At 42.6% G+C, this 26,058-nt stretch overlaps 1 protein-coding gene across 2 annotated transcripts in view; it reads right to left on the reverse strand.

The window, feature by feature from the left end:
- The window catches only part of ST6GALNAC3 (ST6 N-acetylgalactosaminide alpha-2,6-sialyltransferase 3), a 351,514-nt gene that overhangs the window by 141,374 nt on the left and 184,082 nt on the right, over positions 1 to 26,058 (reverse strand). For both annotated transcript variants that reach the window (XM_029618308.1, XM_029618307.1), the window contains exon 3: positions 20,747 to 21,156. In XM_029618308.1, coding sequence (XP_029474168.1) covers positions 20,747 to 21,156 — 410 coding nt within the window. The remainder of the gene's footprint in view (positions 1 to 20,746; positions 21,157 to 26,058) is intronic.

The raw sequence follows: 26,058 nt of genomic DNA on the forward strand, positions 1-26,058 counted from the left end.
CCCCTGGTGACTGCCTTGTTCCGCCGAAGCCGGTTTCGCCTGCTGTCTCCTGCCTCCGTTCTTCCTCGCCTGCACCTTCTTGCCTTTTCCAGTCAATCCTGGCTCGCCCTGGTTCCTGGCCTGTGGTCTTCGCCTCCCCCCGGCTTCTCGCCCTCTTTCCCCTCTTCTTGGGGCAGGAACCGCCGGTGCGTCCCGCGGCTCGGCGCCCATCTGCTGCCTCGCTCCTCCCCGGGGTTTCTGCTGCCTTGCTCCTCCCCGTGCTTTCTGCGCTCCTCTACCCGGCATGCTCGCGGTCAAATACAAATGACTCTTTGCTGTTCTTTATTTAATTGTTTGTTATTGTTTACTCATGGTTTGTAGCTTCTAACGGGAGGAGCGCTGGCAGGTACCTTGTTCTGTACTTGACTCCGTCTCTTTTGCCTCCAGGGGTATGTCCGACTTTAAAATTCTTGTGGTACTGGGATCCCCACGAAAGCACGTGGTTCTCTGCTGCTCGGCCGTCCAATCTCCTGCCTGGTTCTTCCTGCAGCTGCAGTTCTCTGCGCTGACCCAGCTCAGGCTGCCCACGTGGCCACCGCCTGTCCGGCTCCCTGGATCGAATTCCGGATAGCTGCTTTGCCCGGCAGAGCTGCACTGCCCTTCTGCCACTCTTCTTTGGCTGCCCTCGTGCCCACCTCCTGATTGCCTCCTCCGATCAGCCTCCGGGTCGCCGCTGCTCGCGATCCCGACGTTGTCTGCCGCAAAGGGGTGCTGTTCTTTTGAATTCCTTCCTTTCGCGGGTCCCCGGGTCCCGTCAGCCGACCGCTGCAGTGCCTGCCTCCACGTCCGACCTCCCGGACGTCCTCCTCCTGCTCGATCGAGCCTTGGTCCTCCGTGCGCTGCCCCCGATGCTGCGAGCCCCTCCGTGCACTGAACCGGCGAGCGCTGGCCAGGAAAAAGGATCAAGGCCGGCGCTCGCCGGCGTCTTAAAGGCCCCGGGTCTCGCGAGAGACCCGCGGGCCGACGTCATCGCGTTGATGACGCGCCAGCGCCGTCCCTCGCGCCGCCCCGCCCCCTCCCCGGGGCCCGACGTCACCACGCCGCCGCGCCGCCCCTCCCTGCACTGGGGGGCCGGATCGCGTGCCGCCGCGCGAACCTCCCGCACTGCCGTGCGAACGGCCCACGCCTCGGGACGAGGAGGGGGGGGGGGCCCTCCCCTCCGGCGGACGCCATGTTAAGGGGGGGCCCTCCCCACACGAGGTGAGTCGGCCCGTTTATAGTGCTCTTGGCAGGAGGAATTATTGGCAGCTGTTTGTCTTTGCCTATCTTTAAATGGCCAACCTGTTGACATAGGTAATCATCTCATGCTAATGGCCACTAATGTAAGCACTAACAATAATGAGTTAAATGGTCACTAATGTAAGCACTAATAATGTTAAATATTTACATAGAATTTCTGAGGAACATTAGACATCCTAATATGTTGATATGAAAGTATTTTTGCAATATAGTTAACATGGACCGGTTACATTTCTGAATGCAACACAGTCAAAATGGACTTAAGCTTAGCTACTTAACAGCAGTTTGCACAAACGATAGCCTCTTTATTTGAAGAGCAGTAATGATATTATATTTAATTAGATGTAATCTTCACATATTCATTATCTATTATCATTATGTAAAAATAAACTAAAGCATAATGAGTTCTTTGTTGACTATCAGATAATTATTCTTGTTATTGCATTGTGTATGATATAATGCATTACGCTTTCAATTTGCTGATCACCAAAAATATTGTTAATAAAATCTCTATTGTAACTCAACCATAAAAACCAAACTATTATCTTCAGTTGTCTCTAATGATAACTGTAATGTCTGAACCAATAATATAGTCAAAGGAAGAATAGAATGGCTATGAAAAATGCTTTCAGGTCTATTGGGTAAATCTCAAAATGATGAGACATCACTTATAAGAAATTTTATGAAGTCAGCATTCTGAACATGGCCATTTGCTGAATTTTACTTTCAATTTGAAAACACTAGTCTTACGAGTTGATGGTTTCTACAGTTGATTAAATCTGGCCTTCAGTAACATATGGATCATCACTATGGAAACATGAAAAATTATTTATTCCATGGTCAGCAGCAAATCTGTTGACTTTCCCTCAAAAGTGTAAAGTTGTCAGAGAAGGCGTGTCAGTTTGATGAAATCTCTAATTTTTTTTTCCATAATAAATATGATTACACATTGAAAATAAAAATAATAATACATGGTCTGACATAGAAGGAAAGGCTGTCAGTGAAATCATATCCTATTTGAAACCTTTCTGTAATTCAGCAAGCTTCATGTTCATAAAGGGTAAGGTTGAAGCACCCGCTTACAAGAAAGAGTGAGGGGCTGCCTTTCTATACATTTTATAACTCTTACTTTGCTAATATTCACCATTTTACAAAGGTAGTCATTAGGGTTTGCACTACTTATAGAGGCCTGTCAGTCACAGCCAAGCTCGCTTCTAGCAGCCTTCATTCACTTCCTATCTGCCCCGGGGTGGAAGGGCAGGAAGAGAAGAGGAAGTAACTGATGATGCTGGAAACTAGAACAGGCTCCCATTGTGCCTGAACTGCTCAGCCCCTTTAGATATTGCATGATAGTTAATGTACAGTGATCTTTACTGCTACTGTACATATATTTTGTAGTTGTGGTGAATGGATAAAAGCAAATGTTACTTACCTGTAACAGGTGTTCTCACAGGACAGCAGGATGTTATTCCTCACATATGGGTGACATCATCAGGATGGAGCCCAATCACAATATCGTTTTTCATTCCTGTCAAATAATATGCCTTAGAAATCTCAGGAATAGCCTCTTCGGAGATTTTGAGAAAGTCTAAATAAAACCTTCTCATCATCTCCAAAGAAGAAACTAAAAAGCAATGTAGGAAATTCAAAAATCTCAAATTCAAACGTTTAGAATAATTACCCATACTCTCTATTTTTCTATGTGATAGCTGATTATCTTTGATCAAAGTAACATTAATATCACACAAATTAGTGCACAATTAATTCACCTTAGTTAATTGCTCAGTTTGTTCCATAATCTTCTGTGTGTATGAGTATGGACTTACATAGATACACTCCCCAACAATCCAAGGAATGAATCAATTCTTGCAGATAAAGCAGACTCCAAGTTAGAAACAGCTGTCCGTAATGATTCTAATGTTATTGTAGCAGGTCTATTTTTTAAAACAGGAAGAGATGTTAAGATTCCTGTTCTTGGTTGAGAACCCCATCTGGAGGAGTAACAGAAGTACCAATGGAACCTTCTGATCCTTCTCCAGGTCTCAACAATGGATTTGGAGCCTGCGGTGGATCAGGGCCCAAGGGACTAAGAGAGGTTGTAGTCTCATATTGAGTGGAGCTTGCATTGCCATATGCTCCAAGCTTCGCTTGTCCCGATTCTAAGCTAGTAAAATTAAAGGCCTCCAGAGTCAACTAAGTTGGTTGAAAGGTGGACTGAGAAGAGGGTGGGACCAACTTTAGACCACCTTTCCTCTTCTTTCCCATTAATGAGAAGAACCCAAGAATTAAAGAGATTGAGGTTTACCAATAAATACGCATAATGGGCATGCCCCTTTGGTGCATGGCTTCGGCGCACCAGTGCACATTGCAATCTCATGTAGTACTCGTAGGAGACATCAGCCACAGAGTCCAGACCCAGATGTTTAGCAGCAGTAGGGAACCTCCTTTCTCTCCCATATTGACATAATCTTCATTCATTGACATGTCTTCATACATCTGATGGGATAAATGTTTAGAAACTATCTCAATTTGGAAGCTCAAAATAGGCTGCATAACTTCCCCCATTGACTATAATGGAAAACAAATGAACACATAAACAACATTTTTTTTTTCATTTGAAACAAACCTAATAAATGACTGTGACCTACAAAACAAATGAATGAATCAAAATGAATGTTTTGATTCTGCACATTCCTAGTTTCCATTTTGTGAAATTCTGAATTGTGCAAAAAATCACACACATAAGGAAATTTCAGTGGTATGGAGTTAAATATCCTCTGAGCAGACCTGAATACTCATTTTGCAGCATAAGAAAATCTGCCACAGGCCGTCTCTCTCTCATTCAACCATTTTTGCAGCTCAGGAAGTTTGCAGAATTGAGGGCCTAGTCTCACTCTATACGATTAGCACAGGTTGTACATGGAATACTTCTGCATTGGTACATCTACTCAGGCAAAGCTAAGACAGCAACTCCAAAATAGACTAGGCAGTGATAAAAAGAAAAGTCTTTCCTTTGCTGAAGAGATGTTGTATAAATCAAAATAAAGTACAAAAACTGTGCAGAGAGTTCATGGACTAAAAATTGAATTCTCAAAACTCAACTTAACAGAATAACAAAGGATCATGATTAAGAGAAAAAATAATCTTCAAATCAATAGGATTGTACCTATAATTGTACTTCTCCTTGTACATTTGCTGGTCACAGGACCCGCCCACAACTAGTATCACTCTGAACAACTGTTACTGTTTCAGCTGCTATGCAGCTTCTCCTCCACCAGGGGACCTTGACGAGCACACCCTCCAGGCTAGCCAGGCTCCTCCCTCCTGCCTGCACCACACTCAGAGTCCAGCCCTACATAACCCTACCTTGTCAGTCACAAGATGCTTCTGCATCAAGTCTCCCTTGGCTCCTTGGCCAAGCCACTCTCGCCTTGCGGCCTACCCAGACCTCTCCTTGCCTTGCCTTCTGGCCTCCGGACCTTCTGGCCTCAGCCTTGCCTTGTCTTGTTTCATAGCTTCCAGACCGTCTGATCTCAGCCTTGTCTTGCCTTGTGGTCCTTGGGCCTTCTGACTTCTTACCTTGTGCCCTTTGGGCCCTCTTGCCTCTTGCCCTGCTTTCTGGCCTGTATAAGTCTCACCTTGCTCTGTTGCCTATCTAGGCCTCTCCTTGTTCTGCCCCTCAGGACCTTTCTGTATCGCTGCCTTTGGGCTTTATGTTCCATGTTCTGTGTTGTCCTTGTCTCGTCCTGTCCTGTCTTGTCTTAGTCTGTTCATGTCTAAGCCTCAGTTCCAGTCTCACCTGCATGCTGTCCCAGTCTAAGCCTCAGTTCCAGCCTTATCTTCAAGCTGTTCCAGTCCAAGCCTTAGTTCCAGTCTTACCTGCACTCTGTTCCAGTCCAAGCCTTGCACCAGCCTTACCAACATGTCTAAGCCTTGCTTCAGTTGTACCAGGCTGTCCAGGCCTTGCTCCAACTTTCCCAGACTATCCAAAGCCTTGCTCCAGCTGTAACAGACTGCCCAAGCCTTGCTCCAGCCTCACCCTGCCACCCCCATGCCTTTCCAGGGGTGGTGTTTTCCAAGCTCTGCCTGGACTGGAGCCATAACAACAATTTCCTGAGAGAATTTTGTATCATTTTTGATGAGGTCGGTTGCACATTGGCCATGGCCACTGAGCTCCTTCAGATCAGGCAAGGCTTCTGCTCCATCGGAGAGTACGTGATTCATTTTTGTATGCTGCCATCTGAACTGCAATGCAGCAGTGATAGCTTAACAGATATCTTCAGGCAAAGGCTGTCAGAACATATCAAAGATGAGTTGGCTGGCCGGGACTTATTTGACACATTGAAGGGGCTAAACCTGGACCTTAGATTTCAAGAATGGGATTGAGAGAGTGGACTAGCTTGGTGCCCCATTCACCTTGCTCCTAGTTTCCAGAACCCAGTGGTGTCAGAGGAGTCTATGCAAATAGATCACCTCAAGTTTTCTGCTGAGGAAAAGCAGAAATGCCAGAGCCTTAATTTGTGTTTATATTGCGCAGCACTAGGACACTTCGCTAATTGCTGCCTGTCCAAGCTTGGAAACTAGGACCTAGTTGTGGTGGGAGAGGCCACCCTAGATCGACCACGCATCTCCCCATAAATTCTAGTACCTGTACGTCTCTCAGTTGGGGACATCCATGCAGATACTGAAGCTTTTCTTGATACCTGTGTGGGGGAGCACATTTATCCAAGAATCCTTGGTGCATCATTATGGGATTCCGACTGTTCCATTGAACATAGCTTTCACAATCATCCGTTCATGGGGGAACTTCTACCTGGATGTGTTACCAGGGTTATAGTTCCACTCACTATGCAGACCGGCCTTCTACATGGAGAACAGATCAGTCTTTATGTGCTGTCCAAGGCAGTCAACACAGTCATCTTGGGCTTACCCTTGTTAATGTTACAACAGCCCCACATCAATTGGCATACTCTACAGTTCACCAGATGGAGCTCCCGCTGCCATGAGCAATATTTTGCCAAGGTATTGCCTGTCATGCACCTCGCCTGGACAGCCATCCTGGAGCTACCAGGCTTGCCACCACAGTATGCAGAGTATGCAGACATCTTTACCAAACAGTAAGCAGAAGTCCTGCCATCACATCCTTCTTATGACCACCCGGGGTAGAGTCTACCCACTCTCCGCAACCAAAACCTGGGGCTATATCCAAATATATCAAAGAAATTATATACAGAGGGTTCATTTGCCCTTCTTCATTGCCTGCCAGAGCCGGCTTCTTTTCATGGTGAAAAAGCAAAGTTCTTTATACCCTTACATCGACTACGATGGACTCAATGCAATTACCAAGAAGAATCAATATCCTTTCCCAATGATCACAGAACTCTTTGACCACCTCATAGGGGCACAGATATTTACCAAGCTTGACCTGCAGGAAGGATACAACCTGATTAGAATCCGTGAGGAAAATAAATGGAAGACTGGATTAATACCAGAGATTGGCACTACAAATATTTGGTAATGTCCTTCGGTTTAAGCAATATACCTGTGGTCTTTCAGTTTATGATTTATGAGATTTTTTGGGATCTGCTCTATTCTTATGTGGTGGTGATTTGGATGATATTCTAGTATTTTCTAAATCCTTGCAAGAACACTGAGGTCATATGAGGCAAGTTCTCCAGAGGCTCAGTGAGCATGCCTATATGCAAAATTGGAAAAATGTACTTTTGAATAAGAGGATCTCCCTTTCCTTGGCTACATCATTTCTTGGCAAGGCCTGCGCATGGACCCGGAGAAACTGAAAGCCACTTGGATTGGCCCCAGCCCGTGGGTCTCAAAGCACTACAGCAGTTCCTTGGATTTGCGAACTATTACCAACAATTCAATCACAGCTACTCTATTTTGGTCGTACGTCTCACTGCCCTTACTAAAATGGCTTCCGATACCAAGAATTGGATCGACAGTGCCAACTAGGCATTTCACTGCCTCAGGGAGGAGATCACTCATAACCCATGCCTGTACCATCAAGACCCCTCCAAGCCATTTATACTGAAGTTAGATGCCTCTACCCTTGAAGTAGGTAGCACAACTATGGCATGTTCATAAACTGTTCCTATTTTCCTAAAAAATGTACTCCCTCAGAGAGAAATTACACTATTAGAGATTGCAAGCTGCTGGCTGTGAAGCTAACCTTAAAAGAATGGCCACATCTGTTAGAAGGGGCCAGACACATATTGACTATCTACACAGACCACAAAAATCTGGAACACCTGATGCAAGCATAGCGACTGAATCCGTGGCAAGCCCATTAGTCACTATTCTTCAACTGGTTTAACTTTGAAGTGCGATATCAACCAGCAGAAAAGAACCAATAGGCAGACACCCACTCAAGTTCCTTTGACATCAAGGTCTCTCTAGAGCCCCCACAACATATCAATGACCTTGCAAGAATCGTGGTTGCAGCCGCAGTAACAGAGGCACCTGGCAAGACTATTGTTCCTCAACAGTTATGTCAGAAAGTTCTTCACTGGGCTCACAACTCTCATTGGCGAGTGCCTATGACTTTCATTTGGTATGACCCAACTCTAGAATTAATTTTCCATCTCTACTAGTGGCCTCAGATGAAAATCGATGTGAAGCAATATGTAGAGTCTTGACCCACATGTGCCATGAATAAGAGTTCTAGAGCTCAACCTTGGGGGATATTACAGCCAATGCCAGCCCACAATAAACCCTAGACGCACCTGGCCACTGACTTTGTCACTGACCTTCCCCTCTCAAGTGGCACCACTACTATATAGGTAGTTGTGGATTGCTTTTCAAAGATGGCCCATTTCATACCACTCCCTGTAATTCCTTCAGTGTCTGAACTGGACAATCTCTTCATCTAGCATATCTTCAGTCTCTACATTCTCTCAGACTGGGGAGTACAGTTTATGGCCCGCTTCTGGAAAAGCCTATGCAAAATGTTTGGTATTACCTTGGACTTTACTTTAGTTTATCACTCCCCAAAGCAATAGGCAAACTGAGCACATGAATCATACTCTCAAAGCATTCCTAAGAGCATACATAAACCAATGCCAGGAAAATTGGCCTGTCCTGGAACCTCCAGCTTGCTACCTGTCCTGACCCTGGCATGCCCTCTGACTCGAGCTCAACCTGTGGGGGAGGTGGTTGGTATAGGTGAAGCTCCAACCTTTCCCGCTCAGGGTGCGTTTGCCTACCGTGAATCAACTACACCACAGCATAAAGGGCTCAATCCCATGCCGATCATTACACTCCTATCACACTGTTATATCACATTTTTAATAAATATTGATCAAAGTGTTTGTTATAAAATGTAATGGATTGCAAAATCACTACACAAAGTAATACATATATGTCTCTTTGCTAATTATCTCATTAATAAAGAGCCATGCCAGTAAATAATGAAATGTCATTATTAAATTCCATGTGCTCAATAGGAAAAATATTCAGTTTTTTAAAAAATAAACTTTATATAGACCCTTAAAGACATAAGTACTGTGTTTATAATTAAAAGGGAATCATCATGGGGATAACGATCTGAAAAGTATATATGATAAGAACATTAGCATTACTGCCAGGCAAGTTACATTTCCTACAACAGACTACAAATTACAATTCAGATTAAAGGAGGTTAAGTGTTTGACAATGAAAGTCTGTCTTTCATTAAGTTGGTATGCTGTCAAAAAACCTGACTTGCCTAATAAGCAAGGCTTTATAGCATTGAAAGCAGGCAATGTTATATTCCTAAGTATTGTTTCACCAAGGGTGGCACTGACTATGCTCCAAGACAACCTCTGGAAATGGGCACAGGACATTTAATTGAATTTATAAGGCATCCATGTTGGTCTGGATTCCGACTGATTGGGAAGCAACAGACTGATATCAGTAAAGGTGACACATCAGGTTCGAAGTGCCACCGCTTGATACACTGTAGCTATTTCTGTCATGTTCATATTCCAGTCACTGGCATAAAATCAAATACAATAAAGTATTTATTTATTTATTTAAAGTCTTTTCTATACTGTCGCTAAGTTATATACCATCGCAACGGTTTACATGTAGGCACATAAGTAAGTCTGGAGTAAGCGTACTATAGTACATTCTAACAGGTTATTAGCGTAAGCATATATATTCTCTCTGCTGCTAAGTGGAAAGGAACAGAAGAAATAATGGAACTTCATGCTCTTTTTTTCCCCATTTTTTTTCTCCCAGATTTACTGTCAGCAATTACAGGATGAAACCTGGAAGAGTAAATAGTAATCTCTCTTTACATGGTGGTACCATGTATATGTAGCTGGATTGATGGGGCCCAAATAGTAATATTCTTTAATATATATTTATTGGTATTTGCAATGAAACACAAGTATAAACGAACAGAAAAAAAATCAGAGAGTTGGCTAATAAAAATTACATAACAACATATATTAGTCAAACTAAAGTAAAGATGGCTAGCCAAACAACTCAAATATTAAAGGAAACACAGGGGCAAATACAAAATTAAAAAGAGCGATACAATTAAAGAAAAGAAAAAGAACCATCTATGCTAAGAGAGAGACCGTGTTAAAAAACAAATATCAATGTGTTGTGTCCGTCGGTGCCCGACGCCCTCTCTCCGCCCTTCTTACCTCTCTGGCACATCCCTCTCCGACCGCGGGAAGATTGGCTGCCATGGCGTCCCTTTGCCACAAGTCTTCGGGCGTTCCCGGACCGGCTCGACGCTGCTATCTGCCATGTTCCTGGAGGCGTAGGGGTGCACGCACGGCACAGCCCCGACTGAAGTACCGGCAATGGCACAAACCTCGGGGGCGTCCCCCGAAAATGACGTTACCCGCGACGGATATTTAAGGTCTCTATTTGATAACACATCGAGTTAGCAAAGGTTTCGCTACCTAAGCTACTCTGCCTCCTCGGACTTACCAGAGGTACCCGCTCCTCAGGGGCCTCACTCTCTCCTTTGTTTTTCAGGTGATAGTCTGGAACCGGTACTCGCTCCTCGAGGGCCCTTGTTTCCAGACTTGCTTCATATACTCTTCTGCCTGGAAGTCATCACTACCAACTATATCAGCTACATCAGTGAGTTACCATCATTCTCTCTGAGCTTTCCTTGGAACCAGGTACTTGCTCCTCGAGGGCCTATACATTCCAGCTCCTGGGCTTCTATTGGGACATTGTGTGAGTTGCCATCTGCATACCCTGCCTACTCACTATATCTGCATACCCTGCCTACTCACTATATCTCAGTTTCTCTACAGCTCAGCCTCCAGGGATCGCTGTTCCAGTATCTGAGGGTCTACAGCCCAGCCGGGCTTTCCAGCTCACTACTACCATCTCTGGTAGTTCAATATATTGTTTAATAAAAGAACTAGTGTGTGTCTGTCTCCAACTCAGCCTGAACGGTGGTCCCTCTCGGGATTATCTCCAGGGGGCGTGGTCATCTGCCACCAGCCCAAGGATCCACCCACAACTATAACAGAGACTGCTAACTCCCTAGCAGATTCTGAACAGATTGCTAACTCCTATCTGATTGCTCCTCCCATCAGGCACCAGATTGATAACAGATTGCTAACTCCTTAGCAGATTGATAACACAATGCTGATTTTCATAAGTTTAGAGATAGCAAACAAAGCTGACATGAGCATCTAGATAAGATCTCATATGAGCAGGATCATCATAAACAAATTTACAAGAGTAACTAAGAATAAAGGACGCAACAAAGGAAACTAATAAAAACCCACATTTAGATGTTGAAATGTCTTCTGAGGTTTCCAAAAATTCAATAAATTCAGATTTGGATCTTGATCCTGAGCATTAACCTCTAGATTCATCAAAATGCTATAATATCACATGCATAACGCCCGCGGTAAGAGAAAGGGGTGTGTTTAGGGTCATTTTTAGAATAGCATAGGGAGTATTGCAGTAAACCTTTTGACCCCCACGATACTTTTATTTCCCAGCTGAGAGAGAGAGACTATAAGGCCCTCATAGAAGCCAACTATTTATATCTCTATAGGAGGGCCAGCTAAAAGCTTGAGGTGAGGTGTTGGTGGTGGTTTAGGGGCCAGTTTTATGTGCACAGTGAGATGTACCAACTGTACAGTACACCTCGGTGAAAATCTGACATCATTTGAAGTGAGGAAAGTCTCACAAAGATAAGATTTCTACAATGTTCTATCGCCCTAGCTTGATGGACTCTATAACAGAAGAAGGGCTTTTCCAATGTAGGATGAAAAATAAAGTTCTCCATACCTTTGTTGATAGGAGGCAAAAAGTTGCCTCCAAATTTCTCACTATTCTGCTCCAGTGTCGAGGCTATCATCTGGGGTCTCATTGCAAGGTTCTCTACATTTGCAGAAGCTCTAAACTACCCTGCAGCCACCGAGAGTCCAGCTAGCTTGTCATCCAAGGGTCTCTCGATAGTGACCGAAACTGCCGATCTAGGATTCAATGTGATCCACATGGTGATAAGGAGACTCCTATAGATATTATCCAATTGGGGGGGAGGGGGGGGGAGTGATCAGTGCACCGGAACTCAAGGTAGTATCGACATCGAGCAAAGGGGCCACTCGTTCTGCAGTTTCCATCACCAAGGAACCAGCATCTAACATGAAAATGAACATTGGGGAAAGGAACTCATCGATTTTTTTCTGAAAAGGGTCAGGCTTGAGAGTAACTGGGGACATCGCCCGAATATTCACCTTCCATTTGGTATGGGGCACAATTTCAACTTGAAAGAGGAAATTCTTGAGGAGCTCCAAAACACCACCTCTCTATTAGACCACCATCTTGAATCTCCCCCCCCCCCCCCCCCCCCAAATAGCAATATTCTTGGGAATATTTAATGTGCAGTTTACTTTACTAAATCTTATATCCAGTAGATGTTGTGAAGTTTATGGTGAAAAATCTCTGTCACAGTAAAGGTGCTACAGTCAGTACTGCCATTTTCCTGGTAGTATAGAAGCACAAATCAACCCATGCTAAATTGGATAACTCACCCCTCCTCAAAGTTCCGGGATGAGCACTTCCTTCAGACTTGATCTGCCCTCCAGTTGGAACTTTTCAGCTTGTATGCTGCTGTGCAGAAATTAGTTGGCGCTAGGGAATCTAGCCTCTGGAGTACTTCCTCTCTCATTTTCCTGGTATCTCTGCACTTGGATGGCAGTTCAGACTTCTCACTCTGCCTTTGCACTACTCTTTTCTAGGGTATCGCAGCATGGCTCCTAGCTGAGGTGCCCTGATTCTGGGGATGACTCAGACTGAATCCCTTCTACAGACTGGAACCAGGTCTACCTTGGACTGACTTTTCTGCTCTAAAATCACAGTCCTAAATAGCATCCTATGCTAGGCATCCCATCAATCCATGCTCTATGACATCATCTCCTAGGAGCAGGACTCAATTGGTTTGTTTCTCTAAAAGTCGTGCAGATATACTCTGGCTGCTTGCAAAGCTTCTATTTCTCATTGGTTCCAAAAATGGGGATTTCATTGGCTCACAACATGTCACATATTGCATGAAATCTCTTACCAGCTTGGAGGCTGCTCTCTATGATCCTGAACCCTATGAAGGCTACTTCTATGTTACCTGTGTGCCAAGTCAGATGGCATTCAAATTCTTACTACCCCAAGTCCAGATCTCTGACTGCACAGTAATCTCAGACAAAACTCTAGAACCAGGGTAAGTGCCAGTCCATTGTTCTGTCTCTTAGGCACATTCTCCTCCTTTGATTATCTTCTGGTTAAGAGTTGCCTTACACCTGTCCAAACTCTAGAAATCAGGGCAAGCACACACACGCAGGAACACAAGTTTGGGATCCTGTCACACTCACCTTTAGGTTCTTTAAATATCTCAGCCTGAATTAGCAATGCAAAAATGATGACATTCAAGATGCCTTAGTAATTCATCCAACCTTATATATCTTGTATGAAAGAATGTGAGGAGCAAAATATCTTGAACTTTTTTTTTTTTACAAGGTTTTTGCAGAAGATTCCCTAATTTCTTTCAAGTTAAAAATGATTACATGACTATATTATACAATTGCTGGCGGCTGCAATATTTCAGTGTACTTACCACATGTATTATGCATTACAAATTGTTATTGCATGTGTAAGAGGTGGATATCACTTAGCTTTTTTCCCTTATTTCATAATTAGCCTCGTGTTCTATCTCTTTTGTGTGCTTGATTGAGACAGAGCAGGAATCCCAAATTAATTGCCAGGAGGAAACTGCGATGACTGCAGCTATCTGAAAATGTCAGCCTGGCTTTTAACCAAATGCAATCTGCGAGCTGTAAGTGACAGCGTTACAATAAAAAATCTCAAATGTTGTCAATGTAATAAATGCTCAGTGACAACAGAGCTGAAAAGAAAACTAGAGGGCTGAGCGCATGCCCTAATTGTGAGACTGGACTGGGAAGAAAGAGAGCAAAATGATCCCTTACACTACTTCAAATGATAAAACAGTTTTCTTCAGCCTAACATGCAGCACCATCTGGCATAAGCACATAGGAGAGAGCGATCATATGGAAGTGAAGAACAAAGGCAATTTAACCATTCTGAGGCTTGGCAAAGGCACTAAAAATAAAAGACATGAGATTCTGTTACATGATATTTTTTTCCTGCAGGAATGTATGATAAAAATGCTGCTGAGCCTTCAGACTAATATCAGCTGATACTAGGGCAACTGAAGAGTCATGTGTGTACCTGTTATTAAGATTTTTCTGGACTGATGTTTAGGTTCTGATTAGGGTGACCAGCTGAGGAATAGTTTTACCCCACTGTCTAAATAAATGGACAAGCAGATCTAATTTCCCTAATGAAAGCAGGGCTCTTGGGCCTGTAGATGCAGTGAGGTAAAACCAAGGGCTGGACCTTCATGTCATGCCACAGTGGAGCCACCTGGTTACCTATATGATTCATCCTGCAGTTTCCCATATGTGTAGAACAGGCTTTGATGAATTAGGCCCGTGAGCCCCATGACCCTGACTCCTTTTTGTGTGGTTACCAAGGTGAACCAGGAGTGGCCCCTTTATTCTCACTGACATCAAGGTCAGGCACCAGTATGAGATAGTGCAGATGTAATAACTCATTCTGCCTCCTAAAGTAAATAAAGAGTTAATATATCTGTCAAAATGAGTTATGTAGATTTCACTCAGCAGCTATATTCAGCTGCTCAGAATGTAGGCCAGGATGTCAAACTTCAATTCTTGAAAGCTGAAAACAGGCCTGGTTTTCAGGATATCTCTAATGGATATACACAAGATAGATTTGCAGGCACTGCCTCCACTAAATGCAAATATGTCCCTTACACATTCATTATGGCTAATCTGAAAACCCAACTGGTTTGTGCCCTCTAGGACTGCCAATTTGACATCTCTGAAGTAGGCATTCTGGAAAATGTGATTGTCAGTACAGTGGGGGTGAGGAGGGGGAATATGCATGTAGATTAAAGTTTTAAATATATGCACTAAGGAGGTAATTTTCAAAAGGTTTTACATGCGTTAATGGGCTTTGGAAAATTGCTACGGTACATGCTACTTTTATGCATGTAAATCCTTTTGAAAATTGCCTCCACAATATTCAGTATCCAACTAGCACCACAGATAGTAGAGGAGTAGCCTTGTTGTTAGAGCAGTAGGCTAAGAACCAGCTAAGCCGGGGTTCATATCCTGTTCTCTTGCTGACAATCCTTGTGACCTTGGGCAAGTCCCTTGTTCTCCAATGCAGCAGGTGCCAGCTTAGATTATGAACTCTGACTGGGGCAGGGACCTTCCTACTGTATCTGAATTGTAACCTACTTTGAGCACAGATTTGGACAGGTGAATCATTACATTCCAAATGTTTTTATTCATATAATTTTAGGTTGATTTTCAAAGTATCCTCACATCTTGCTTAGTGAAAATTGCCCCCAGAGAGGGTAATTTTAAAAGCCCTTTCTGTGAGTAAAGCAGTAATGTACCCTTGTAAATAAATTGTCCACCTTATATAATAGGTAAAAGTATGCCTGAACGGCCTCTTTACCTGTTCTTTTACCTGCAGGGGCACGAGATGTTCCTGGGGACAGGGCTGGAGAAGGATAGCACTTAGGCATAACATTTTGAATGTTTCTTGGGAAAAAAAACACCAACACAAATTAGCAGGTGTAAATGTGTGCGGGTAGATTTTCTGGGATAATTTTCCAAAGAAATGTATGTGTACACTTTCCCTTTTGAAAACCATTGCTAAGACTGTGGTGAATTGGCTTTGCATCAATGCAGTCAGTTGCAAAAAAAATTATCTCTCTCCCCCCCCCCCCATTGAGGTCCATATTCAAAGGGGTTTGTCACTCAGGCAAACCTTGAGGTTTAAAAATCCCACCCACATAGCTAGCTAAGGTTTACCTGGGTAAGCAATTATCGGGGTAAAATTTAGTCAGATAAATTGGGAGCATTCTGGGACAATGCTAATATTCCAAGTTATCCAGGAAATGTGTCTGGGTAAGTCTGGGCATGCCCGGAACGATCCTAAAGTTTAACAAGCCTGGCTACATTTAGAATTGTGACAGAATCACTTGGCCGTGGGATGCAAATGGCAGATAAACATCATACATGCAACCCCTGTTCTGGGTGGCTACTACATACCACAGGGGCCATACAAGAATCTGTAGTTTTCTTGGGGCTGGATCTCACCACATTAGCTCTTACACAAGTCTCTTTTCCCAGGGCCTGAATCCTTTGTTGTTTGGGGGAAGGAATTCTTCTTCTAGGCCCGGAGTGACAGGGGTGCCTTTTGTAACTCTTTTTCTTGGGAATGGTATAATCCAGATACTGCGGTGAGGGCTATGAGGTGCCTCAAATACACAGTGGGCTCAAATGAAGCGATCAAACATCCCTTTACTGAGGGTGAATCGGAAGAATACATTGCAAAGTTCAAAACAGTCCTGGTCTTTTAGTTTACCGTCTTTCCTCTGTCTGTGCAAGGGGAAATACACCCCCTCCAGGGCATGGAAAAAATGAGGCTCCCAAGTGGGCAGGGTATCCTGGTGTGGGCAGGACAAACCCCTCCAAAATGGCAAAAATAGGTAAAACGGTCTCTTTCCAGAGTATCCAAATTTCTCTTCCCCAGGGGTGAAAGTTCCACATGGCTGTCCTCAAAAGATCTCAAACTGGTCTTGCACACCAATTTACCGAGTTCTCCTCTTCAACGCCCCTCTCGATATCTCACACTCTATCGAATCCCATAATGGAAGGGATCCCCCCTGGAACCCACAGCTCTTGATAGTCCTTCCTCCCAGGGAGGAAAGGGACAGCAAAACTCTTCCTCCCAGTTCTTTGAACACAAAAGTTCTTTTCCCCCAAATAGATAAAAAAAAACAAAACACCAGGTGTCTGCTGTGGGTCACCACCATCCATCTTTCCTCACAGGAGGGTGCAGAGGGGCAGGTCTTCCCTACTCAGAGCCCCCCCCCCCCCCCCCCCCCAGTGAAAGGTTCCCTGCAACCTCTCCCCAAGCAAAACCCAGAGACACCACAGGCTTTTTACAAAGAAAATGGAAAACTTGCTGAAAAACAATCTGGAGAAGCACTCAGCAGCCAAGGTGTGCACTTCCTCGATCTTGCACAGTAACTGCAGGCAGGTGATACCTACGTTCCAGGGTAGGCCCCAAAATTCAAAAAGGCAAAAAAACTCCAACACCACCTCTAACTTCAAAATCAAACTACATTGCCTCCCATCTCTCTCTAGAGAGCTACTTTTATTACCTTACTATGAGAAAAAACATTTGCAAAGTTGCCTTAAATTAATCCAGATCTGGTTCTAAGTATTAAAACCTCAGTATTTATTTTGTCAATCTTTTTCTAATGTGACTTTTGGATCCTCCTCAAAAGACATTTCCTCCCTTCCTATAACCTCCAACTTTGGCAATAAAGTCTGGTAACATTGATCTATCTGCTGCTAGTTTTCATTAATTTTTTCCATCCCTTTGGGGGTTGCAGCACTGGCACGAGCTAATTAAAACCTATTTAGGGCTGCTCTGTGCAGTTTATCAGAGAAGACACAAGTCTGCTGTTTTAATGAAGGCTATGCAGTTTTCTCTGTTATAGGAATAAAATAAGGCAATTAATTTGTTTTAATATTCTATAATATCAAGTGCATTTCAGTGGCAGAGATCAACACAGGTATACATAGCATTCTGATGTTGTTTATGTTTGTATTAATTTGATAGTTTAATTTCTCCTTTCATGCAATTTTATGAATAGAATACATCCCATCTAAAAATTAGCAAGGTAATGGTATTAAATGATACCAAAGGCTTCATATAGTTTCTAGGATGGTGGATAATAGAAATAAATCAAAAGTGCATATCAGCATATGATTATGTAGTTTTAAAAAATTCTATACTTGTTTTTAATTCAATAATCCTGGAATGTAAATAGTGAAATTCTAATATCTGAATACTTGGGATAGTGAATATTAGGGGTATGCAGACCAAAATAATTTCATGTCATGTCGTTTAATGTTATTTGGGGGTAAATTTCAGTCTCATTTTGTTTTTTTCCCTAATTTATTTTTTTTTTTGCCATTTTTTTAGGTTTTGGCAATAGTTTTATTATGTAGTAATTAATTGTCTGTAGCTCTGTTACACTGTTATGCATGTTATCAATTGTAAGGTGTTCAGAATTTTAGATGAAGCATCATATACATTTTCACAAATAAATAAATAGTGTGTAATATTTAGAAAAAGTTGGAACAGTGCGTATTATTCAGAAATAGTATGTACTGGGGTAATTTTCACGCTCAAAACTGGGTTTTACACATGTATATGCACTTTACATGTTAGCAGGCTTTTGAAAATTGCTAACAGTATGTCACATTTACACATGTAACTCCCTTGAAATTTACCTCCATTATTTCTAAATAGTGCATACTATTCCGAATAATAGGCACTAAGGCCAAAGTGATCATTCTGCTATAAATATATATCGCCTGCAGCAGTACCAGAAATACATTTTTCTAACCCTGCCCAAACCCCACCCTAACCCCTCCCCTTTCCCTCATTTAAATGCTAACGTCGAGATAAGGCCACATCGTGTTTTAATGAATGACCCCGTAAAAGCGATGAAAGGGAAAACACCAAATGTCCGGGGTTTTTTTCTATCCTTTCATCTTGAAATTGATTGAAATGACATAGATACTGTCAACGAATGCATATCACTAATACTTGTGTTTCTGAAAAGAAAATTCAATATACTATAGCATATCCGCATATGCACAATATTATGGAAAGCAGAATTACCCAAATTAACTTTTATTCCGATTCAGCATATGTATACTTATTAGGTATGGACATGGCAACACTAATGGAAGTAGTTTGTGGCTCCTGAGCTCTAGACTTGCTTATCCCCAATCTAAAACAAAAGAAAACATGGCAGATGTATGCCATACTAAATAAAAGCTATGTGCGTGCATTGACATTCTCTCTACCATTCTACAGTGCATTATGATGCAATGGAGAATTCCTTTTGATATGGTAATTAGAAGATGGAGGAGATGGCAAAGGCTGGGCTTTAAAATGTGCTCATTAAACTAACTTATGGTGCCCACTGATTGTTCTCTTTCACACGGGAGTCATTCGTTATTGTAATAGGATCTGCATAAAGTACTTTACACTGGCAGGAACTGTAAGTACAAAAATGTTCACTGTCACATCAAAGAATTCACTACAGTGCAACTGCCCAAGGAAAATCCCCAGGAACAACACAAACTTTACCAAAAAGGTTTACCCTATGCCAGATAAGGCTCCTTTACTTTACTCAGGGCACTGGGACATTATTTTCTTCTGGAGAATTGTGACCAGATTTTCCTCCCGTGTACTTTAACAAGTCAGATTAGGTAAACTGATTTCAAGCAGAAAGCCCAGGAACACTTTTAGCCCCAGTTGACATTGTTGGGGGAGTTCTGCATAAATAAGTTCATCTCATTTTAATGAAGCTACTGGAAATATCAGATGTTTAATTACTTTTTTGATTGGCACTATATATATATTTTTTTTTTTTCCCTATTTATACAACAACATTGTATCGGTGGGACGTAATCAGCTGTATCTATTTATAGACAATACATGTTGCAACAGGCAGTTTCAGCACCAGAAATATAGAAAATAGTAATCTAATGGGTCTCATCTCCTTATACTTTCATCTACAGTGATCAATCTAGAGAATAAATGAAATGGGATCCAAGAAGTGCGGTATTTATAAATAGCAACTGTTAATTGTTCTAGCAAACCTAGACTACTATGACAAATAATTTGGAAGAGGTATGGGGAGGACACTAATTTTAAGGACCTCATCCACAGACAGATCATGATACTTTTCTCTTACATCACTGCAACGTACAGATAAAAGATGTGGAATCCTAGTCTTCATAATTGAATTAGAGAAGAAGCCAACAGAGAAACACCAGGGACTGATCTACCTCTTAGACATCTCTAGGTGAGGGCATATGGTGGAACGCTGTCCCCTGAAGATGCTGCATGATGTTCAGAGCACCTCCTTTTATGTCCTGGCAGCACTTTTCTGAGCATCATTGTCCTGTGGCACCTGCCCCCTTAAAGGCATAGGGACAGGCTGGTGACAATTCTAAAGCTACCAACTTGTCCAGTGTCAGAGGGCAGGTTCAAGAGGACAATGTTGCTCATAAAGTGCCACTAAGATGGAAGAGGAGATGCCCCTTTCAGACCAGTGCCCCTAGGCAGCTACCTACTCTGGTTTGTGGGGAATTCAGGTCTGAAAAACACATACATTTTCCAGAATGAATAAGAATGCTGCTGTATGTCATACATAGTGGATTATAGGCCAAGGACTTTAGAAATGACAGTCTTCTCAACAGAAAACATAGTGGAACACCTTATGACTGAAAGCTGAATGAACTGGCTTAAAATGAATTGATATCAGTTAAACCTGAGTAACAATCAAATTAGAAATATATCTTCCAGTGTGTTTGGTAGCTGGCGTTCAGAAAAATAAACTTTTTCAGCTAATAAATCATTGGATTTTGACTTGTGTGTGTTGAGACTCATTAATGGGTCACAGAAGACTTCAAAACAAATCATAACAAGGCAGACCATTAGTAAAATCAAAAGAGAAAAGCAGGATAGTTTGACTGCAAGTGCTATAATTTTAAAGCTAAAGGATGTAATGCAGACAGGAATCTTCATTTGCACAATATTTTATTGACCCAAAAAGCCCTCTGTGCATCCTGGTATTTCATCTAGACAGCTGCTAAAGAAAAATGGATATCATCTAAAAGTCTTAGCTTTACAAGATTTAATACACTAAAACTGGGAAGAAAAGTTCTTACCTATTATGATTCGGACTGATCTGATTTTGAAGCAAATCCTCTGAGGGTGTTAGAAAAAGGTAGGGGACAGCTTTACTCTTTGACTTGGCAACTAATTCCTGTCAGGCAGGACTTACCGATCTTTTCCGGTTTCCTTCTTAAAAACCCCATCACAGTAACTCATCCTCTTTTCTGTGGTCAGATAGATTTTTGCATCAGCGTATCTGTCAACTGCCTTCTTCAGCATGTTGTAGACTACGCCACTGCCGTCCTTGCGCAAATTTCTGAAAGGGCCCCAGATCACGTACAGGGTGCTATTGGCTTCTTTGAAAAAGTAGGCCGGATTCTTAAGCAGCAGAGGCACACTGGTATGGGAGACAACTCTGATGGTAGTCCTTCTGCCTACATCTTCTTCGTAGCCCTTTGTGGGAGCACTGTTCATCCGCCAAACACAGGAGGACTGGTCAATCTCCTTCCCTATCCGTTGACCACTCATCTGACCAGAATTTGAAACAATGGCACAGAGGTCACAGTCTAGCTGTAGAGGCTGAGAAGAGAAAAAGAGACCAATGCAATAAATGACTGTGATTGCAGTGCTCATCTTCTGATAGCCACCATGAAAAGAGAAAATATCTGTAATGAACTAGGACAAACAGATCTCTCAATGACACAATTTCTTTTGTAGCACATCAGCCACTGAAACCCATTAAATTAAATCAGTATCTGCAAGAGTAATCAACATGTAAAATGCATTTTCATCTATTGGTTTTGTTCTCCATTTTAAATGTAAATGGGAAATAATTTGCTTCCCAGACTAATAGCTTTCTTTTCAATCAAGAAGACAGTATAAAATGAAATAAGAAACAAAGTAAATAGCAGTTAAATTGCTTATTCCCTTTTAGATTGATGGCATAGGTTGATTTAAACTCGAATGAGGTATAGAATAAAATGATGAGCTCTATATATTTGATTTATTAGTACTGTAAGGATACTTGGCTACTTTACATAGATTAAAATGAGCGTAAGAAATGTGCAGAACAGATTGTGCTAGCACTTTTATCAATCCCAATTCTTCAATTCTAGATAATGAATACAGCTTTATGAAAAATGCGAATACAGAATATAAAGGGCATTTATTCTAAGGTGGGCTCATTTCTCAAAAACTAGAAAAAAAATCACTCTCTAGGATTTTTTGCATAAAACTGCTGTTCCACGCTTGCTTTTTCACTGCACAACTGGACATTTATTTGGAGGGCTTCAGGAGATGTTGTAATATGAGCAGAGATAGATAAGGGTGAATGGATCAGCCATAGCCATACTAGCAAGTTTCCCCTAAGACTGAACAAAAAATTAGATTTCTGAGAAATTCACATTTTCCAATGATTATTATTTGCTTCTCTGGGTGCTATATGTTACCGTGTACTTTTCTGCCCACAGGACTTGGTCAATGGGCTATCTCTATGCATTGGATTGCCTTGCTCCACTGATCAAACAAAGAGTGACCCATAATGCTGCTTATACTGACCTCAGAAAACAGTTGTTAGGTGTTTCTATGGCCTAGAGCTAGCAGAGGCTTTCCCAGTATAACAAACCAGCTTCCTCAGTTTAATAGCACACTAGTCATCCTTGTTTTATTGTATTAGTAATATCCTATGGTTTCAGGAAACCATAGCTTCCACTCTGCTGTAGCCTAATTTAGGGGGTTATTTTCCAAGCCGCGTTATGGGATTTTCAATTGCGTTAAGGTGTTTTTCGCATGTGAAAACGCTTTAACGCATGGTGCAATGCTAATTTGGAAAAGGGGGAGGAGTTTGAGGCGGGATTTCTGTCCAAGTGGGCGGGCTTCACAAATTGCAAAGCCATATCGCACAGTTTTAACGCCAGAAATAACTACACATTTTTCATTTGCGTCTGGCCTGGTCTGACTGGATAAAGAGAAAGTAACAGATTGATGAGACAAGACTTCTCTTGAGTAAATCCATGTTGGCTGTGTCCTGTTAAACTAAGTCTTTCTATATGTTCTGTAATTTTGTTCCTTAGAGTAGTTTCTTCCTTATAAAGTCATATGGTATACACCTAATAGTTGTGTCCCTTAATGGTAATCTAGTAAACACTGCCAACCTTTCACTACAGAATAGTGCTGTGTCACATCTGTGCAAATTATGAGGCCAAGAAGCAAAATTTAGGAAGACTCTAATGATGTAAAACTTCCACCCTATGCATGATATTTGCAGCATGTAACTTTGCAAAGGTAGTAAAACCCCACAGGCCTACAGAAGTAAACAGCTTGGCAAACTTAGAGCTTGAATTACTAAGCTTTTTTTTTTTTTTCCTATAGAGACAGAATGAGGAAAGAGACCTTAGTAAATCAGACTCTTAATGACTTGAAGTGCTTTCTTGTGCAGTTGTGGCTCTTTAAAACGGTTCCTTCCACTCTCGCTCAAGAGTTTAGAATACTTGACCTCACACAGAAGCATTGCTTGTATTCCCCAGGGATTACTGCATGTTTGCTTATTCCATGGTAGCTGTCATTCATAGCCATTTGACAGTCAGGATGGAGTCCCGGGAGAGGGAGTTAAAGAGAGCAACTTTCTATTTACTACTCTGCAATAGAAAGCCTCTCCAAGGTACCATCAAAACGAGCCAAGCAAATCTATAAGCAGCGCCATGTGCTAAGGAGCGACTGCTTTGAAATTCCCACTGGCTTAATTTGTATCTTTTAGCATGAACTTTTTCTACTACACCAACAATTGATTCAACTACCCTGCACTGTTCTAAATTTATATATCTATTGTAGACAGAGGCATAGGAGATGATTACACTCCTTGGGCTGATGGCTTAGTCTCAGGGAAGCAGTACATATAATTCATTGGGCTTACCACGACATTGTATAACTCCTTAACTCCATTACCTGAGCTCGAAGCTGACAAACAGTCTCCTCTGCGTTTGAATGATATATCGGTACACTTGTAGAATGCTAGAATTTTTAATCAGTAAGAAAAATGAAATGTGTGACCTTTTTGCCTTTTTTTTTTCATTCCTGTGTAAGCTTACAAGACAATAGAAAAAGATAATTAAAAGCTGTGCATTAAAAACTTGCAAAACAGCACAGTTTCCCAGGCAAGGGAAAAAGCTGTGTAGAAAAGGTCACTTGTCAGCAAATTCTGCTTATTAAATCTGCGCATTTATCACTAAAGTGGTTTCGCAGAATCGAAGGTCAGGCCATTAAACAATGAAACAACTAGGATGAGAAAAGGTCACGGGCAAACTTAGCTGCAGTGGGTGAGATGTGGCTGATTTTCTGCACACTCGGTGCACAGTTCTCAAAGGGATTGACCCAGGTAACTAAGGAGGTGTCCTGGATAAATTCCTCCCCTCAGCAGCCAAATCTCGCCACAGAGTTTCACAAGGTGGCTAGTTTTAGCCATGGGAAAAAAAGAGTGTTCCTGGGGGCGGGGATGCATGAGGTCAGGGGAAGATAAGTAAGCACTCGAAAATTATCTTCAAATCCCCTCTGCGTACTTTTTCGCGAAGACCCTGGTGCAAAGTCCACAGGTACTTTTGTACCTGTGGATCTTGCTGAAGCATATTTTCGAAAGTAAGCTATCAGCATGGTTTCCATTTGAAAATTAACTTGAATCTGTGGACCTTTAAACTACCCCTTCCTGCTGAAATTTTGTGTGGAAGACTAATCACAGTTAGAATAATATGGGTGCATTTCAGCTCAATGTATTTCTTCCTATGTTCTGATGCTAAAGGAAAACACAGCCATTCTAAAGGAACCATTTTAAACAAAAGTATGTCCAAGAATGGATTTGCATCCCACACACACCTAGGCGCGGGATCTTCCGTGCCTTCCCTATAACGCTTCCCTCCCTCCGCCCACCCCCAGCCATCCTCTTGCTGGCTCACTTTGGCATGTGCCTACTGTGCCTAATGGGAAGCATGGCCCCGGCAAAGTCTGAAACAAAAACTAATCAATCTACAGTTCTGATGAAACAATGATTGCTTGGTTAAAGGTTTGCAAACTTAATCTGTCCAGAATTCTTGCTTCAGGTTCCTGCCTTGCTCTATTTATTTATTCATTTATATTTTGAATAATGCACATGCAGTTTTTAAGACAGTTGTGCAATCAGCTCCTTAAATGCTTAATAGGATAATTAATAGCAATTTTATTTTATGCACTTCATATCAAAGCTCATGAGATCTTTTCCTGTAATCCTCTAATTTGAACAAATTCAAATAAAGCAGACTGAACTAAGACTCAAGAGATGGGCTCTGAAACTCTTTGCCATTTATTTTTTCTCTCTGCCTGCCTGCCTGCCTTTAGAGCTGCTGTTGAAGACAGATGCTACTTGTGTAACAATGCCATAAGGGAATAGATTTGGGCTTTCTTTGAATACATGATTGCTAACCCAACTCCATGCTACCAATGAGATATCACTCCCTATATTCCCCTTGGTTATTATCTCCTATTCTGGTGCAATATGCACAAGAAGTGCTAGATTACAATGAATGGAAGTCAGAACCCCAGAACTGTGTCATTACATCAGTGGAAAGATCCCATGGGATTTCCACTAGAATTCTGGCCTAGTGTTAGGACCAAGCACGGTAATTAATACTAATACTAATTTTTTTTTTTAATATACCGACATTCGATCTCAATCAAGATATCACATTGATTTACATTCAGGTACTGTAGGTATTTCTCTATCCCCAAAGGGCTTACAATCTAAGGGGCGGATTTTAAAAGGCCCGCGCGCATAAATCCTTCCGGATTTATGTGCGCAGGGCCCTCGCGCGCCAGCGCGCCTATTTTGCATAGGCTGCCGGTGCGCGTAAAGCCCCGGGATGCGCGTAAGTCCCGGGGCTTTCGAAAAGGGGCGGGAGAGGGCATGTCCGGGGGTGTTCCCGAAACGACGCGGCGTTTCGGGGGCAGACCCGGGGGCGTGGTCGAGGCCTCCGGACCAGCCCCCAGGACCGGAGGACGGAGCGGGGCTGCCAGCCAACAAAGGTAGGGAGGGGTTTAGATAGGGGAAGGGGGGGTGGGTTAGGTAGGGGAAGGGAGGGGAAGGTGGGGGGAGGGCGAAGGAAAGTTCCCCCCGAGGCCGCTCCGAAATCGGAGTGGCCTCGGAAGGAACAGGCAGCGCGCGCTGGGCTCGGCGCGCGCAGGTTGCACAAATGTGCACCCCCTTGCGCGCGCCGACCCCGGATTTTATAAGATGCGCGCGGCTACACGCGTATCTTATAAAATCCATCGTACTTTTGTTCGTGCCTGGTGCGCGAACAAAAGTACGCGATTGTGCAAGTATTTAAAATCTACCCCTAAGTTTTTTTGTACCTGAGGCAATGGAGAGTAAAGTGACTTGCCCAAGGTCACAAGGAGTAACAACAGGACTTAAACCCTGGTCTCCTGGTTCATAGTCTACTGCTCTAACCACTAGGCTAT

This window comes from Rhinatrema bivittatum, chromosome 10 (genome assembly GCF_901001135.1).
Source record: "Rhinatrema bivittatum chromosome 10, aRhiBiv1.1, whole genome shotgun sequence".
In the NCBI taxonomy this organism is placed as follows: Eukaryota; Metazoa; Chordata; class Amphibia; order Gymnophiona; family Rhinatrematidae; genus Rhinatrema; species Rhinatrema bivittatum.